At 37.7% G+C, this 19,140-nt stretch overlaps 1 protein-coding gene across 3 annotated transcripts in view; it reads right to left on the bottom strand.

Annotated features, from left to right (window-relative positions):
- Nucleotides 1-19,140, bottom strand: part of USP24 (ubiquitin specific peptidase 24) — a 61,124-nt gene that overhangs the window by 6,391 nt on the left and 35,593 nt on the right. For 2 of the 3 annotated variants that reach the window (XM_088522430.1, XM_088522429.1), the window contains 28 exons: nt 18,640-18,735; nt 18,261-18,489; nt 17,109-17,268; nt 16,739-16,894; nt 16,433-16,503; nt 15,804-15,964; nt 15,502-15,563; nt 14,300-14,491; nt 13,867-13,984; nt 12,304-12,448; nt 11,712-11,831; nt 11,417-11,542; nt 11,105-11,203; nt 10,812-10,894; nt 10,419-10,560; nt 9,917-10,036; nt 9,329-9,549; nt 8,871-8,995; nt 8,061-8,202; nt 7,544-7,694; nt 6,096-6,191; nt 5,363-5,466; nt 4,704-4,817; nt 3,632-3,728; nt 2,236-2,352; nt 1,562-1,654; nt 1,106-1,208; nt 90-211 (listed from right to left, as the gene is read on the bottom strand). In XM_088522430.1, the coding sequence (XP_088378556.1) occupies nt 90-211; nt 1,106-1,208; nt 1,562-1,654; nt 2,236-2,352; nt 3,632-3,728; nt 4,704-4,817; nt 5,363-5,466; nt 6,096-6,191; nt 7,544-7,694; nt 8,061-8,202; nt 8,871-8,995; nt 9,329-9,549; nt 9,917-10,036; nt 10,419-10,560; nt 10,812-10,894; nt 11,105-11,203; nt 11,417-11,542; nt 11,712-11,831; nt 12,304-12,448; nt 13,867-13,984; nt 14,300-14,491; nt 15,502-15,563; nt 15,804-15,964; nt 16,433-16,503; nt 16,739-16,894; nt 17,109-17,268; nt 18,261-18,489; nt 18,640-18,735 (3,565 nt within the window). The remainder of the gene's footprint in view (nt 1-89; nt 212-1,105; nt 1,209-1,561; nt 1,655-2,235; nt 2,353-3,631; nt 3,729-4,703; nt 4,818-5,362; nt 5,467-6,095; nt 6,192-7,543; nt 7,695-8,060; nt 8,203-8,870; nt 8,996-9,328; nt 9,550-9,916; nt 10,037-10,418; nt 10,561-10,811; nt 10,895-11,104; nt 11,204-11,416; nt 11,543-11,711; nt 11,832-12,303; nt 12,449-13,866; nt 13,985-14,299; nt 14,492-15,501; nt 15,564-15,803; nt 15,965-16,432; nt 16,504-16,738; nt 16,895-17,108; nt 17,269-18,260; nt 18,490-18,639; nt 18,736-19,140) is intronic. The other variant, XM_088522428.1, reaches the window with a different exon arrangement.

Genomic DNA, 19,140 nt, shown 5'->3' with positions numbered 1-19,140 from the left:
TATGTCATGTTTTTTAATGCAAAGGTTTTATAAAGGACTATACAAGACAAGCTTTGATGTTCAAGTAGGGCAGAATTGAGAGCAAATACCTCCATTAAGTATGGCTTTCCCTCCGACAGGAATAACAAGGCTTCTACTTCTTCATGGAGAGTCAAAAGTGGACCTGAAGCAGTGATGCTTAGAGGCGGACGCTGCTTAAAGAGACCAGGAGCTATAATAGCAAATACAAAAACAATCCACTAATAAATCAGATTGTTCTACGCACCTTGAAAATACTGTCACTCACTTTGGTACCACGTTATTTCTAATACTCATCTCAACCAGCTTGTAGCTCATGAAATACTCCCAAGTAAATACTACTTCCATGCAAAGAGCCATTTACATGAGTGACAATATATGGGAATGAAGTTTCAGAAGGCCAAAGCCAAAACATTTATATTTACTATTAGTACGTCTAGCTTTAGAATCACCCAATCCTGCTTGCCCATCCTATTCATAATGGTCATCATCTCATCCTTCTGTTACACTATAATTTTTCACTGCCTCCAATTCCAGAAATTTCTAGCCCTGGACAGAATTCAAGTTGTTATCATTATTTTTTAATATGACAACTTAAAATTCCTCCTTCAAGGCAAGAAACATCTCAACTCATTTCTTTTTAATCTTTTTTTGGATATCACTGTCTTTTTAAAGAAATACCTAGTAGAGTGTTACACAGCTTGTTGTTCAGTAGCTTAATCTAAATACTCCCTTTAGGATTAGAAACAGAAATAGCAAATGTAAGTGATGTTAGTCTAGTAGGCTGCCAAGTCATCAGTGGCACAACTCAATTCATTTTAGGTATGGAAAGCTCTTTGGGGGATATAAAAAAAAAAAAAAAAGACACAATAATGTTAACTTAGAGTGCCTGCAATACTATCTCCTCAATGCAGCCTCTCTTTTGATAGATTTTAAGAAAAAAAATATCCAAGTGTATGCTATTCGGTACTGCCCTGAAAATCAAGGTCAGTAATGCCTTAAAATCAAAGTAATTGTATTTTTCCCCATTGATTCTAAGTTATTCCCCACCAAAGTGTCAACAGAAGGAGAAAGAGGCAAGTCTTACCAACATTTCTTTGTGAGGAGACATCAGAGTGCAAAACAAGCAGTGACACAGTATTGTGAAGATACCCAAACTCACGTGCTTGTGCCGAACTCCATCTTCGGTTCTATGTGGGCCAAGGGAGAGATTTAGTTAGCTTTTGATTACTTTGTTTTGCTGACTTAAGAAAAACTGAGGCCGTCTTTAACAGATCACTACCACATTCTAATACTTTTAAATCAGTGAAAGTTTATCACCACAAACACGAGGCTCATTTATGTGGACATAGCTGCTTTCGTGTTAACTGCTATGAACACGCAGTTGTTCATAGCAGAAGATTTGCACGGATACTATAGAACTATCAAGGAAATAGTCTGGTCTATCCCATTAAAGTATCTGTCCATAATTTAAGCACATTAGAAAACAAAAATAACCCTGCAAGCGGATAAACACACACAACACACAATGCATAAGCTTTACCTGATTATTCTGCCGGTTGGGGCCAAGGAGAAAGTTGATCATATGTCTCAAAGCAGAGTGTCTGAGAAGAAGACTGCTAGCCCTTATGCCCTGCTGCTTAGACAACAACACAAAGTTATGTCTGCAAATCAAGAATTAGTGTTCTAGGGGATGAAAGTAACATGCATAGGCTAAACATTGCGCTTCCCACAAAAAGATCTGACAATGTCAATAAATTATGCCATTTATAATGTTCCTTTTAATGAGAGCCCTTAACTAGATCAGAATCAGTGCATGGAAAATAGATGTCATATTGGGAGAGGGGATGAGGGAGAAGAGAGAGAAACCTTACTGGCGTATACAGTGCGGACCAGACAATTTATCTACTCTGCATAAGAAAAAAAAAATCCTAAATCCTTACTCTTAATAAAGGAGAGAGAAAAAAAAAGAATATTTAGACTTTGGAAATAACACCTGCAATATCTATATTTGGCTTGCATATTTCTGTGCAATTTTTAATTTGATCCTAATCCTGTAGTCAAAGCTATTTATTTTTCAGAAAGGAGAGAGAATATTCTTCTTAGAGCTCTGGAAGTCTCACTATGTTGCTTAAACCTACTAGGAATATGCTTAACTAGCTGTTTTACTCTGGTCTTTAAAACATACAAAAACAAGAACAAACAAGGGTTGTTTACCTTCTGTACAAAGTTGTTGAATAGCAAAAAGTACTGAGCACAGTTTTTACAGTTTTCAGGAACATCTTTATCTAGTAGAGCAAGTAGCACCTCCAGTAACTGATGCAGACTTTTTAACTGTAAAGACAATTATTAATTTGAAAAGTTGTCTACTGCTTAAAAAAACAAGACAAAGAATTTCTGCATAGCAAAGTTTAAGATACAATTAGCAAAACTGCACTCTTTAGACATGTAAACTGATGTTCAAATGTTACAGATGTTTTAGTTATACAAAATAACCCAGCTTAGAACAACATTCAAGGTCTTGGTTGGCACAGTACGACTCTCAATCCTGCAAAAGGCAATCTTAGTGCACTGAAGTGCACTAAGAGCAGCATTGGTAAAATGTTTCTTCTTTTTTTACATCTCGGTTAATGGATAGCAACTAACAGCCTAGAGGAAGTAACCAAAAACTCTCAAGTCATACTGTAAATTTCCATCTGCCTACTATTGTAGTCAGCTTTGACACTGGACTACTTAGCAGTCTTTCCTTAAAGCACCAAATAAGACAGCCTTCTTCACAGTTGCCTATACAAAGTAGCATTCTTCATTCACTAGTATTATTACTATATATATATATATGTATTTGTAAGAAAAGGTTTATCCAAACAAATTTTAAAGTGTGATGTAAAAAAAATACTTTAGATTAAACAAGACTTGAACACTTAAAAGCAGTCTAAACATGACAAGTTACAGGAATACATTAGAGCAAAAGGTAATGGTTCTATTGTTGTTTTCTTAATATAAATGATACAGGTTCAAGCATCCCAAATGAAAAAGGTGAAACTCTAAACATTTCATAAAAGACTCCTTCTCCACATATTCCCTATCAGATTTTCCTACAATATTAAGATCATATGAAGCAAAAAGCTACACTTGTACTTTCCAAGCTTATTACCTTAGAAAGTATAAGATTTTCTAATAGAAATTTAAACTTCTGAATATTAACAGGTATTGTGTCTCTGTGGAATGAGATAGCTTGGCTACTACTGCTATGGGCTTCTGAGTGAGGAAGGAAAAATTAGTTAAAAATTAAGCTGACTTCTGGAATGTCTCAGTTGCAAGGTGAATAAATCTTAACAAAACAAAGTTTTCACACCATTAAAAGAATACGGCGTATCGGTCGGTAAGACAACAAGCTGAAATGAGGCAGGCTTGCTCATAACTAATACTTTGAACTTACTCTCTGAGAATTACAGAAGCATTAACCTATTCAAGAAATGAAGAGCTATAAACAAGCATGATCAAGCTGAGTGCCTTTCATTTTGCCATTTACAGGTCACACAACAAATGCAGCAAGAGCCATTCGGTAGGGTAGATTGGCAGAATCCTTGGTGATTAAACCCTCTCCACTAACCTTCTCCTGATAAAGCAAGGCACTGTCAAGGGTTTTCTCCAGGATGGTGGCTACAGCAACTCGCACCTCCCTTACGCTGCATTCCAGGAGGAAAGTCCTGAAAGACAAAAGGCAAAGCTGCAACAAGGACTGCAATCTACACGTACACAGGCTTACTATCATTGTGATATTTATTTTAGAAGTATAACAGTCAGGATATCTCTTGTATCTTGGTGGATCAAAACAGCTTTGACTTGCTTTTCCTGCATTCTTGTTTGTCAATACAAAGGCCTACAATGCTACTTTAATGCAACTCATTAAAAGGACAAAAACGTCTCACGTAGTTATTTTAATGTGCCAAGTGAGTTACATGGTCCCAAGACACGTTTAAAAACGTATGATCTTTGGACAAGCAACAGCTTAACAGTCCTGCAGAATCCACTTCACAGTGATGGCGCTTCATAAATTGAAGTCTGAAGCAACACAGATTCTCCTTCCACTCTAAGGTCATCATATGCAATAACAGCCAGTTAAAGATGACACCTCTTAAAGGCCTTGATCAATGCATAATGGCACTTAAACTAGAAGCTATCACACGATCATCTCTTTCAATGCAACTTCAAAGAGAAAAAATAGACAAAATCCTCCATCTCTATTTATCAGTTCTCCAAGTAGTTTTCTCTTAGGTGTTTTCTTAGCACCTACTCCCCAATCTGAGCTTGAAGAAAATTAATATGTTCCAGTTTATCTGTGATCTTCACCAGAGAAGCGTTTAATTCATATTATCCCAAAGTTCTCAAATATTTCCAAGTTTTCATTTCTCTACACCTGCAAGAGTCACTAGACAAACTTAGCATAGACCAAAGATTAACTTCTACATCCTTATTAACATATACTTCACTATTTTACAAGATTTTCAGATTTACTGAGAAAGCCACAAAATTAGAGAACATGTCAGAAGCGAAAAACTAATTTGATAGCTTATGTGCACAGTCAACACTATACATCAGTATAGGGCAGACCATGTTCTTCTGAAGCATTATATGCAGGCAAGGTGGATAATCTCATGTAAGACAACAGTACTGGTACTTACTTCACAAGCTCCCGGCCTTCTGGCCCAACCAAATACTCAACTAACCACTGACAAGCATCAATGCTTTTCGACAGCAATGCATCAATGGTGGCAATCCATTCTTCTGTATCAGCCCTATAACAAAACAGAGGTAATAGTTAATTTGTTTTTTTAAAAATAGAGAGGAGGAAAAAAAAAAAAAACCCCACACCCAAAACCTAAGCCGTGTTTCATAACCTGTCTCCTTTTTGGTAAGCCATAAGCGGGTTTTCGCACAACCACCCTCTTCCCCTCTCCGCGAACCACACCAGAGGTTTGCAGCACAGCACATCTGCCTCTTGTTCAAGAACTTCCTCCTGAAACCACACCTAAACCTGGCTATTGTGGTGTGACGAAGCACAGAGTGCCTTCCTCTGTTTTGCTGGTTTGCCAAATTGATTTTTTTTTAAGCTTTAATTGAATAAACTTAAGTCGTTATACGACTTAAAACAAAAACACCTATTGAATTATTTCGGGAAAATTGGATATTATCTTCTATCTTTCCAGGCAAAATAACAGCTCCTACCCTTGAATGCGACTTCTGTGAACATCCATACTAGCAGCAATAGCCCGAAGACCCACAGGTCCAACAAGCCAGAGCACCTCAGAATGTCACTACAATATCCAGGACAAGCCCCTACCTGAGTTTCTTCTTGGTTCGGAGATAGGTTTGGAAGAGGAATTGGACTGCCAGCTGTAAGCTCACCTTTGCCATGCATGGGTAATGAGGATGTTTTACCTTAGTCTGAAACAAACATTAAATTTACTTCAGGGCAGAAAGATGCTCGCAGTACATACACTTTCCCTAAGACACGTCAACATGTTCTGTTCAAGTAATTTATTTAATTTGGTGGGGGAAAAGAAATGATCCCAAGCAATTTTGTGCTAAAACCAGTTTTCACGGCTGATTGTATATATTCAAATAGGAGGAAACTTGCTCTAAAGTCCACTACACCTGTGAATTCAATAAATTTGATAAGTGTTGGTTTATTTATTATTGCATAAGTATGTTTAAAAAAAACTTCCATTGTCGGCTACAGTGTATTTCAAGACAAGTCTATCAACTTTGAGGTGACTAAGCAATTTTTTTTACTCCTTTATACAGGGAGGATTTTTTATCCTTCTGGAGTTTGATTCGTATCACTAAAACACATTTTATTTCATATATTTTACTATGACACATGACTTTTTTTTCCCCATATTACTAAAACAGGAGACTGGAGTCAACTTTGAGATGAAAGTTATTCCTGTGAAGAATTACTGGAGGCAATGGATTCCTTGGTTAGAAAGTCAGTCCTGTCAGCACTTTTCATCTTGTGGCCCTCCCTATCTGATACATTCAAAGTACTCTAGGATTAAAATCCAGTTACTTACAGCATTCAGTGAAGCTAATGACAGAACAAAACTGAAGTAGTCACTACTGTATACATCTCTATTCTTCATAAACTTCAGGTTTTCATCTCTCACCATCTGCAGTTGCAAAGTAACAAAAGGCAAAAAAAATGTTGCAAAGCTGTTTTTCCCTCTAAATAAAATTACGTCCTACATGTAAATACATGAGGTGTTAAAAAACAGAAAGAAAATTATTCTGCTCATACTCTGAATCACTGTTTCAGTGGAGGGGAAAATACATATGAGACTTGCATAACACCAGTGATTTCCTTCCAAGAATATTACAAAACACAAGATAACACGTGAGAAAAGTAATCTGACCATGAAGGAAAAGAAAAAGAAAGAAGCTGCTGATAAGGTCTATTTTTTACTCTTAATAAAATTCCAACAAAACATTGTTTAAACCTGAAAGCTTTGCTTAACAAATTAACATGTACAATGCAAGGAGCCAGGGTATAATTACAAGTTGCATCCATTATAATGTACTTGCATACCAAATCCCCTTCTCCAAGTGAGATTTGCTAAAAGGTACTCAGTAAATTTGAATAAAGTTTTGTTTATTCTAATAAGACCCCCCCAGGTATGACACAAGAAACCCAAAAGCGACTATAATGACCTGATACCGCCTAGGTGAAAGACCATACATAATTCATGCAGTTTAGCCTGATTGTGTATGTGGTATGGGCTCTTCTACATGTATGCAGAACAGCAGTGGTGTATGTTCAGAAGGCCAAATCGTGCAGAATTTCAACTTCTGCACAGATCTGACTGTCACTCTAACATGTAAGTCAATTCAAGTTAGGCACTTAGGCCTTCCTCTTATGACAGCAAACCCTATCTAGGTTCTACCACCTCTCACTACCCTGCCAGTGCTGTCAGATTCCCTTTTTCTGCTCTGACTTGCAAGCGGCCTTCAACATCTTCATCCTCCCTTTTGAGACTGTATGTAGTAGGCCATAAACTGACAGACATGAAGAGAACTGAAGCTCATTTTGGTTTCTCTTACTTCTCTTGCCCTTTCTACATTGTTCTGAGCTGAAGAACTGGAGGACGACTGAGGTGATTTGACATCTTCACCACTTCTCTTCAAGTGTAAATTCAACTTCAATACTTCAAATGAAGCATCTTCTCTGTTAACTCATCTCTCCCTGCTTGTACACTGACTGCTGCCATGTTTCAGTTTAACTAGTTTGCCTGTAGTTTCTGCAAAGCCAAAAGTGGGTCAATTTTGTGAGAAGGGACAAAATGTAGAATACTATATCACTAAACAGCTTTTTAACAGAATTTGGAAATACTTTCCAATTTTGTGCTGGTTTGACTTTCAACAAGGAAAATCCTCCAAGGCCATGTTCAATGTTACCATGTTCCTCGTACTGTGTACTTAGATTTCACAGGAGTAGCATTAAGTTTCAGTTTTTGGAGTGCTCTACCTGATATATCCGCACAGGCATTTTCTCTACAAAAAGTCCCTTCTTTTCTCCCTTTCGAACGAGCTTAGTCAAGATGGAGAGACGGTCACTGTTGGGCCTGTGGGGTCGTGGTGACGACTGGGGGGAAATCTCTGGTGAAGATGGAGCAGATCTAAAACAAACACAAGTTCAAGATCAATAATCAAGCCCTCTGAAAATCTTGAATTCCAAGTATTTAAAACAAACAAACAAACAAACAAACAAAAACAGTAGAGCCAGTGTCATCTAATGGCAAATCTAGATGACAGTCTAAATACTTCTTGAGGCTGTCAGGCACCTTGAACTTCTTACTCCAATAGTGACACGTGTACTGAAGACAAACATAAAAAGGTGATAAAAGAGTATCTATTAAACATTTCAAAAAGATGGATCCGTATGCCCCTGCAGGGAACACACGCAATTATTTTCTGAATTCTGAATATTGTGTCTAGACGACGAAGACACAGAAACATTTACAGACACAGCAGGAAGAACTTACAGCGAGAGGTCCTCAGCTTCTTGACGCACAACGCTCACTCGACTTTTCTTTGGTAACACTGGAGAGTTCTGATCAGACACTCTCTGGTAAAACAGCATATAGGCATTCCAGTACCGCCGACGCACGTCAGGGTAAGGGTTAGCTGGCAGGAGAGAAGGCATTCAAAGAAGGTCTTTGGGGGGTTTATTTTATTTCTACAGTGGACTTCAACTCACTGGGCAAGTAATACAGATTGTGGCAATATAAAATAATGTTTTAGATCAAAACAACAGTCCATGTTAGTGGATAATAATAAAAATAAATAGAGTTTTAAAATATTTTTCCAAAGGGCATATGTTTAACTAAAAATATAACCAACAGAATTTCGAAACAAGTGAATAGCAGTAGAAACATATTTGGAATTAATTCCTTAAAGCACAGAAAAGCTTCAGTAGAAGACCCACACCATGTTTCTTATGTTGTCTTTGTCAGTAACCTCAAGCAGGGAGAGGAAGCGAGAGCATGTAAATGAGCACATGTGATTATTTTTTTTTTAACCACTTTGAAAAGGATGAACAGGCACTTTTCAAATAAGCTCTGCTATTAAGTCAAAAAAGTGCTGAACATCAGTGAATATGGTCAATTAATATTAGGCCATTTACAAGCAGTTACAACCTTCAGTAAAATAGAAGGTTTTATGAAAAACTGCTTGTGAAGGATTATTAGACCAAGTCACTCAAACAGATTAGCTATAACAGACATAATTCTAACTGTGCTGAGAACTAGTATGATATATAAAGCTACTGTAAAATAATCCACATTTCTACTTACACTGATCATAGACTTTAGGTCTATACTCTCCACCAAAACATTCATATTCCAAGGTTTCATCAGATAACTCAAACTCTTCAACAACTGTGTCATTAAATTTATACCATTTTCCTTTTCCACATCCCCTATGGTCAAGAGAACAAAAACACATCAGAGAAAGTTAGATTTTCTACTTAAACAAAATACCCTGAACACCCCAGAAATCAGAACCCTCAGCTTGTGTTTGTTTCAACAGTGAGTAAGGCTTAGTTCAGTGACAAAATGGAATTAAAAATACGAGAAAGCATGTAACACACCTAAATGTCACAAGAAGCCTTCAAACTGCAATACAATGCAAAGAATTCCTAAGACTTTGACAGTCAAGTTTTAAGGCGGCGAAAAGTGCTCCTGATAAGAGTTCCAAATGGCTCACTATGCCTTTTAAAATTTTGACCACTTCAAACCTTCTTGGCCATTACCTCCTGTCCTTTATAAAGGAGTAGTAGTGCCCTGCGTGTGCCTGGCCACTGTGAACAATCACACCAACAAGCTCATAGTTTTCTGTAGGAGCCACTTTCTTCCTTGGGGAGCCTCCTCCTCCTTGATCCATGTTTCTACCGTTGTCCCCAACTTCGGAGGACGAGTCCTGGCGAGCCATTCCTGATACAGTGTAAGGCTCCATGTTCAGCATCCAGGGAAACTGTTTGAAGAGATATTTTAGGTTAAGTGGAGATTATATTTTATATAGGCTTTGTGAAATTTTATACAACTGTATTAATACTTCACACTCTGGGAACACTTAAAGAAAGCATAGTAAACTTTTTATCTGTATGATAGACATACTAAGTAAGATGTCATTAGGGAGGTTTTGGTTCTTCCTTTCCAGAAGGACCAGTATGCTGGAGACAAGGAATAAGGAAAGTATTTGTTTTCTGCAGGGTCATCATGTTGCAAGTGTACCTCATTCTCAAAAGCCCTTACTGAAATGGGTGGTAAAGAAGGGAGAATAGACAGGAAAAGCAAAAGTGCACTGGAATTTACAAGCAGTGGTGAAAAAGTTTTCTTACCCTTATTTGCTCATCATATTTAATAGAACGTCCGCTTTCCCAGTCAAAGCCAAATCTCATCAGGTGAATCACCAATAGGCTAGGCAATACCTTAATGCATGTGCGCTTCACTGTAGTTCTCTTAAAAAGACAGAAAAATAACGCCTCTAACTATTTATTTCAATCATGTATTTTTGTATAGTTTCTTAATTCCAGCAATCTCAGACTGATGTGCAATATAGCTACTAGATGCAGGATGACTGCAGGATATCATTACAGATATTACAGAGTCTGGTAGTGAACCTTGCAGAACACTATCATCCTGCCACCCTTCTGAATGTTCACAGCCTACAATGAGTCACAGAAAATGAAGCTGCCTAGAGTTATGGATTCAACCTTCTGATTACTAAAGTACAAAGATTCAGCTGAGCAGTATCTAAGTATGGCTTGATACAACCACACAGTGCTCCAGAAAGCATCAAGCTAAAACTTAATTTTCCTTCACACAAGTTAAGAGCAATACCTTTTCTTTGCATTTTTCACAATAATATGCATTACTTCCTTCCAGAACTTCTCCTCTAACAAACTGATCCAGTGATATTTCCAGACTTTGACATGAAGTCACTCCTAGGTTGAGAGCCATGAAGGCTTCTTCACGCTCATACCTAAATTAAAGAAAGAAAACAATCAAGATATTAACAGAGCAGACTTACGTTAACTGGCATTAATAAGATATATGCTTAGGAAATAGTATTATACTTGTTCCAAAGCTATCAACAGCTATGATTCTCACAGTCAAAGGTGAGAATTATCACTCTCAGTCAAAGGTGTATTACTCTACATTCCCATGTTATTTTGACACATATATTTTACTAGTTTTGGCAGCACATAACTTGGTGACTAAATTTCATTTTACCTGTGGGGACAGTCCTTGCAGATCTTCTGATCAGAGAAGATGCCTTGAAAAGTATTCTTAAATATTTGATCTCTCCCTATTTTCTGTTGGAGATAGAAAGTTAGAAATTAGTTGGATATATTTGCAGCATGAAAGACCAAGAAGTCAACATGAATTTTAAATATCCGAATGAGTATGATTTAGATAATAAAATGAAGTCAGATGGCTTTCTGCCTTCTTTATCAAGGAACAGAGAGAAGAGGTACTGAAGTGAGATGCACAGATAAGCAAGGAGAGCTATTGAAGTATTTTACCTTGAGGTACTCATCCATCTGATCTATAAGACTAGTGAAGAATTCATAAGCATCCTGTTGTTCTCGGACATAAAGTTCCTTGTTCCACATCTTGAAAATCTATATAGGTATAAATAAAGGTAGTTGTTCAATATACATATCACTCCAGAAAATCTTTTTTTTTTTTTTTTTTTTTAAAAAAAAACTTAAAAAAAAAATTGAGGTAAAATTTACTTTATCACCATAAATCCTGCAATGAAAAAAAGATGGATAGATGATTACATTAAATTTACAAGTAGGAAAGCAATATATTCAAACGAAAAGTAGTAACACCTTCCAAAAGTTCTCAGGTACATAATACTGCAACTTGCTTTCCATCAAATGACCAAAGAGGGATTGAACTTGATAGAACACATTGTCATCTGGATTGTCCGTACCATCATCAATGGAAAGCAGGGCCTGGAAAGAAAAAAAAAAAATTGGTTTTAGAAAAAAAAAAAAAAAAACTCCTTTTTAAATATATTTTCCCCTCCTCAACAAATTAACGTCAAAAATGGTAGTCAAAGGAATTTACAGTTCAGATGACTAACTCCCAAAGGAGAAAATTACTGGATATTGAACCAATTACCTCAGGGAGACCAGGTTGCATGTATAGCTGTTGGAAGACAGCATTCATGTAACAAGTGGCACCACCATTCTTCAACCCCACGAATCCTGAAATGGAGCGGCTATCCACTGGCGGAAGATACTAGAAAGAGCAATTAATTTTTTGTCCCAATAAGTTATAGGAAGCACAGTATTCCAGCAACATATTATAAATTCCATAATCATTTTTATGAGTTGCTTAAGAGCACTGGACACTGGACTATTCCAGTGTCCAATTTCACTGGAAAACGAGAATGTAAACTCTGAAATACTACACAAAAGCTAAATTTGTTCATTTATATAGCCAATGCTTAGCATAACATGGTTAAAAACAGTCTAAAATTACTTATGTAAAACAAATGATATTTAGGCATTACTTCTTGTTAAGATAGCAACTGACAGACTCATGATAGTATCTGCTTCCGAGGAAGACCAAGTAGATCTGCATTTGCTCATGCCTAATCATTACCATCTTAAATCGGAAACCACAAAAACTTCATGGATGGAGCAGCTGAGTAGCTCATACAGTACTTCAAACCATGCTAATACCAATCAGAACAAAGGTTCTTGCTTACATCAAACTCCTTGGTTAGTGCAGGGTCAGACTGATGATGCATAGAAAGCAGCTCTTTTGTAATAAGCTGAAGGTTGGAAGGAGAGCTATCGGCCAGCATCACCAGCACTTCATAAGCAGCTAATCGGCTATCTGCTGTGCTGCACCTAAAAATAAAAGCAAAGCTGAGATCTACTTTGTGACTCAATTATTTCTACTTCCAGAAAAATCATATTATTCAGAATAAGTGACAATTAGCTGTTCAAAAGAAATGGAATCGGAGAGCAGCAGCACTGGGAACATTCCCTTAACTAAGCCTCCCTTACTGACACAGAGACATATGGTTGACATTCAATAGCAATGAGAAGTAAGTGCTCTCCCTCCCCACCCCTTAAAAGAGGGGGCAAATGACTGGTTTCCTCTATAAGGATAATAGAGAATATCCAAGTATTCTTAACACCAATGTGATCACACAATGACTCATTCACGGGGAGACAATTTTAAAAGAGTTGGACCAGATATTTTATGTATTGCAACAAGGGACTACTTTTTACTTAGTGTAGAACACTTACTTGGTTCTTTTCAAGGGATCATCAAGCACTCTCATAGCTTTCCCAACAAAGACAAGACACTGTTTGCTTTAAGCAAACAAATATGAAAGTGCTTGAGATGAACTGCAAAGATACACTGTAGCAAGCATGTCAATTAGCAGGGTTTTCAATCACTGTAGCAAGTTAATACATATGCCTATGCTATTTACATGAAGATTAGAACAAACAACAAAAAACCTACACAAGAGAACAACAAAAAACACACCTAAAGATATTAAGGAAAGCAGCTTGTCAGCACTGCATCAATATTAAACCAAATGACATGAGATTAACATGCAACAAAAGGGATATATTCTTATGCATCTCAGAACAAGAAGTCTAACTGACTACAACCATCGTTTTCAGATAGTGACATAATGTTGCAAGGTTTTGCACTATAACAGGTCCTGATAAAGAGAGTAGCTTTGAAGTCAGCAATTGTCAATTGTTCCCCCAGGACATTCTTTAGGGTTGGAAACATTATGCAGACATATCTGATCCAACTTCAAAACTAGAAAGTCAGAAAAACATAAGCAATCAGCTGTAGCTGTACAACACTCCACATGGACGTAATTCCATTCCTTCCTTCCCCGTTGCGTGCCAATAACAGAAGGCAGCTTTGACAGGAAAGAACAGACATACTTTTTTTCCCCCCATTTCATATATTCTGAGCTATTGATGGCTATCTCAGTTGAAAGGAGACTTGCTTAGCCCTGGTTTCTTACAAGAATCAGTTATTCGGGGGAGAAAAAAAGAAGCTAAATAATCTTTTGAGATTCTCATCAGAATCTCACAAAAGAGTGAAGATTTTACATGACTTAACTTATAAAATGCTATTTGGACACTTATGTAGTAAACGTGTAAATTGAATAAGTATGCTCTTGAGAAATGTTCCCTCATCAGTATTAATTCCTAATATCCATAGACCCAGTGTGACATGTACATACATGAGAACTAGGATAGAAAAGCAAGATGATCAAGAAGGCATTTCTTACTTTGGATGAAAGTCTTGCTGACTGATGGCAGCACTGCCTGCTGGAGAATGGCTATTCAGGATAATCCTGGATGCTCGGAAGAGAAAATCATCCAATAATGGTTTAATTAAAGATGAACCTGCAACACAGTAATCCAGAGTGTTAATCCAGAGTAATAATTTCGTTATTACTGCAACAGTAAAAAGGTGTTCCATAACAGCAAAACCACTTAATAGCATTCTACCAACAAAAGTAAATCCAAACGACCATCAAAAAACAAAGATACAAAACAATGGTACTGTCAACATTTTTCCTTTCAGCTCCATACCACTTCTACAGACACATAATAATGGCTTCACGGGTAGTGTCTACTGTTCAAAACACTAAACGATCTTTTAGTGCTAAGAAGAATTCAAATTGGTTTAGTTACTTCAGTGCACAAAAGAATACTTACCAACCATTTCCTTCTCTGCTCCACAAAGTGAAAGGAGAGTTTTGATGAGTCTCAAGTGTCCTGCTAATAAGATATTATCAGCTTCACTGGTCTCACACTCGGCAGTGCGGTTGGGTTCAAAATTGTCTAGCCAGGTGATCTCATCTTCTAACATGGCAGCTGGGCTTATCTTTAGCTGCTCCATTTCTGAAGCTGCAAGGGAAAAAAAAAACAAACAAAATGAAGAGTTCTAAATTTTTAAATATCAAGGATTTCAAAGAGTTTGATGCTTATTATGCTTATTATGCTTATTATGATCATACTACAGTTGATTTAAAAAAAAAAAAAAAAGGTACTACACTGGCAGTTTATGAGGGAGATCATGGGGCTGAAGCTTCCAGTAAGTTCACTAATATACCTTATTAAGTGCTTTAAAGAGAAATATTTAGCATAGAGAAACTGAAAGATAGACAGATAAGTAAGCACAGACAGCATCTAGTCATGCACGAGATAATTCAACTCCTGCACCACGCTCATCAGTGATTTCAAATGTGTACAGATAACTTTAAGTAATGAAAAATACTCCAGTGAGACTCACAGATAAAGAAGGTCTCCAAAATCAAAGTAGACCACTTGTAAGATGAATATATCTAGTTCCCTTACATTATTAAACAGGAAACAAGCAAGGGGTTATTTTATAGGGAAGGCAAAGCACCTTAGAGACATACCTTGAAGCCAGACAGTGAACCCTGAGTAAGATCTAGCCAGTGTGAAATAGTAGTGTGCTTATAGGCATAATCTTTTTATGAAGACTGTGAGAGAATCACTGTGTAAGCAGAGCACAGCTAGGCAGGTACTGCAGACCTCCTCACGAGGGAGGTGACATACACTGCTACCTAAGTTCAGGCTGTGCCAGAACCTAAGTGAAATTTTACATCTCTGAATTTCCATCTGAAGGTACCTAACACATGGATCTAGCTTCCCCTTCAATGTGTACAAAATGTACCTTCAGCACTTCACCTTCCAAGAGGAATAAGGTACCTTGCAGTTACTGAACAGTCCAAATGAATTAACAGGACAGCCAGCGCACTGGCAAGTCACACTGAGACCGTGGTGTAGTGTCTGCCCCATGAAGTCAATTCCACATCTTGTCTACAGAAGGAACAAGTTTGGAAGTTGCAGTCAGAATATGACATGTGTGCCTGTTCAGTAATCATACTTACATGTGAGGTCATCCAGTAACTGACATCTCAGGTCAAAATATTCTGTACACTGGGACAAAAATCTGAAACAGATATAAATAGAAGAAGGGTTTTAAAATTAAAATTAGAAAGTTTCTTCTAAACTGCTCGGCTCTATTTCCCACCATATGCTCCTTAAACCATCTCAGGCATGTCAGGAATACCTACATTTGACAAAAAAGCAAGGACAAATTCATAACCATTTGTCGTTAAGAGCTGCCACGGCACTGCTCATTTTAAAATGTATTTTATTTCCTTTCTCAATAAACATGCAGCTGACTTGCCTCTGGTTGATTCCTCTCATGATGCTGGTTGGTGACCAAAGAGGCAGCTGGGCGCTCAGGATAACACTCAGGAGAAACTGGTTTGGTTTCTGCACATCCGGGTGAGCTGATGTATCTGTCTGACTAAGGGTGTACAGCTGATCACAGGCAACGCGACGAATCTGAAAGAGTATCATTAGAAAGCACCAGACCTTACTTGAAGGTTGCCTAAATAGATTTCTAATCAAAACAGAAGTGTAACGTGGGGGGGGGGGGATAAAAGACATTAAAAAGTCTGTAGAACAGAACCCAGTTCAAATGGCCCCTTCTTTAAGAGAACCTAACTAGCAGTTCTGTGGCATTTTCTCTCTCTCTCTCTCGAAAAAAAAAAAAAAAAAAAAAGTGAGTATTTTCTTTAAACTAGTCCAAGCACAGTCCTGTACTTTATGGATAAAACAAGTTCAAAGAATGTAATGCTTTAGCATTTGCTATCAACATGGTACTAAATACTGAGTTGCTAACACTGTGTTGCTAAAACAGATGTTATTTATACAGCTACTAAGACAGCTGGAATATTTGCAATGCCCAATTTTATCTTGAGACCATATTAACTGAACAAAGTGTACACATTTCCAGGGAAAGATCCTCACCTCAGCACTTGGTGATCCAAGCAGGATGTCAATGATGAAATCAGCAACACAAGGCAAATTGTAGAAAGATCCTAGAACAACAACAAAAAAATCAGGCTACTTTTAAGTAATTATTCAAAAAGTCAGCTATGGATTTACATTAAAATAACACAGGAAAACTTTTTTTTTAAATTGTGTTTGTGAATTGAGACCACTCAATTAATTTAGAGTTGTAAGTTTCTTGCATTTTTTAAATATGTGTCTGTCTTCAAAAGCCTTCTCTCTCCTTATATTTCAAACAGTGACTACCCCAATCCCATTTCATACCTAGTTGCTGACTGCGCAGCTGAAGGCATGTGACTAGCAGAGACAGGGCTTCTCCAGCAATCAGAGCATCTTTGGTGGATACGGACTGCTGTCTCACACAGATGCCAGCATGCAGTGCTGTTGGTTCTCCTTCACTTCCTGAACTGCAATTACTTCCTGCATCAAGAAAGGATATGATCCATTACAGTTTTCAGTCGTTTTCAGCTTCTCCTCAACACTGTACTTAAAGCAGAAAAACAGCCCAAAACAACCAACCAAAAAACTGCTTAAACCTCTCAAGATGTGATATGAATAAACAGCATTTTCTCAAATTTAAGCTAGACTAAAAATCAACTAAATATATTTTTAAAATAAGGACAGAGTTTACTACCTGAGCTGCTAAGTCTATTCCGAATCCCAGCAGGAAATAGGGTGTTGCTCTCTTTTATTGGCTGACTACTCCCGACGAGGTCCAGCCGTCCTGCAGCAGCAGCCCAGGAGAGTCGCATGAAGCAAGCCACTGTGGAAGTGAAATCATTCACCTCCATAGTCTGGAGGAACAGGAAACAGCAGTTATTTCTGCCACATTCAACCACCTTTGCTAAGCAGAGGAATACATCTTCAATAATGCATGAAATTTCCACTTGCTTTTGTTCTCTTCTGCCTTCTCCAAGACCACCTAAGGATGCAAGAATCTTTTTCTTCTTGGGAAGGAGAGATTAGGATTGCCCCCCTAAACAGGAAGTCATTTGTTTTTAAAGTCCCCACTCTAGATATCTTTTTCCTCTACCTAGAGGCTAGGTATGCAAAATTTGATCACATTTATCTGTCAGGAAAGCACTCACTAAAAAACTGAGATAATATATTCATTACATCATCTATGAAGTTTCTTTCATCTTGACTCAACTTTCAAATTGGTTGAGCTTGTCTTTTAAGATTAGACTGCTTTAGGAAACAGCCACTTGAAAATTCATTTCAGTGACAAAGAGTGATAGAGAGAAAAATGAGGAGTTCTTAAACTATTGAGAATAAAAGTCGGTTCCCTCTTTCCCCTCCAGGTACCCTTGCACAAGTTTAATATTCAAATGAGCTATCTGATACATGAAACGTCTCTCAAACTTCTAATTCAAAGAAACATGGCCAACAAGCCATGATTTAGAGCAGGAACCTTCTCTTTCTATTCCCAGAAAATTAACTCTAAGATCTTGCTCAGGTTAAGAGTGTGACTGAGATTAAAACTCTAAGAGGAAGATTTCTAGGCAGCTCTACATTTCTAGGGTGCATCTTTGGGGTACTCTCTCCCCTAGTGATGTGTCGTAATCAGTTTACTAACCAAATAATTTCTGAGCCTAAGTTTAATGCTAAAAATCCAGATGAGCAGATGCAGACAGTTTAGATTTTAAGAGGTTTTAAATGGAGCCTGGGCAAGAATCAGTAAAAAAGGAGGATCCTTGAGTTAGAAAAAAAAAAAATCCAGGAGTCGCACAGCTGCCACTGGAGATCACACTGCTACATTATCATAATTTATCAAATATTTCCTTACTTGTATGGCAACTCTAGCTGCTGGTATGATTTCTTCCACCCTAATGGAGGATCTATCAGACACAGAGAGCTGTCGGTAGGACGATTTCTCCGGTGTTCCACAGATGGACATCTGTCTACTTGCTTGTCGGCTGACGTTACGGAAGGGACGCGAGGACAACGCTTCCACCCCATCTTTAATGAAATCCTCATCCAGTGAGGTAGGCATGGTCTGGCCAACAAGCAAGAACCTACATTCACAGAGCAAAAATGTCAGGCTCATTTTTGAATGTTCACAGACAGGAAATGAAATGGAAATCAAAGCACGATTCAGTCTCATATTTTACAAGTCACACTTCAAAAAGCAAGAATGAACTATCTGATAAAAGGCAATTACATACCTTGCAAGTTGCAGGCAGATGGAGTAGACTCCCTGTCTTGTTTCATAGTCTACTTCTGATGGGATGGAATCTCTCTGCATCACATTCACCACCAAACTTAAGAACAGATTAATAGATAGGCTCTGTTTGCGAGTGTTTCACATTAGAAGGTAGCTGCAGTTTACCCCCATCCTCCCCTATATTCCTATTCAGTCAGCTTAGTGCCAGTTAAAATTGGGAAAATGGCATCTTTGGAGACTAACATTCAGGCTAACATTCTTATTTTCCCCTCTTACACTTGCAAGCTGGAGATTTCTGCTCACATTGGGAAAATGCTTCATGATCCAGGGAAGAAGGGGTGGGGAAGGTGGGAACTAAGAGCAAAATACACTCAGTAAAGGTGGCACAACCTCTAATAATACTGCAAGATCTTCCAAACTACATGCACTGCAGCTTAACTCTCACTTCAATCTGGATTTTGGAGACAGACTAAAGTTTAATTGGTTTCCAACACATGACCTA

The sequence above is a fragment of the Tinamus guttatus genome, unplaced genomic scaffold, assembly GCF_059628265.1.
Source record: "Tinamus guttatus ecotype Peru unplaced genomic scaffold, ASM5962826v1 Tinamus_guttatus_pri_ptg000153l, whole genome shotgun sequence".
In the NCBI taxonomy this organism is placed as follows: domain Eukaryota; kingdom Metazoa; phylum Chordata; class Aves; order Tinamiformes; family Tinamidae; genus Tinamus; species Tinamus guttatus.
The sequence above is the reverse complement of the archived record's forward strand: the minus strand, read 5'-3'. Positions and strand labels throughout refer to the sequence as shown.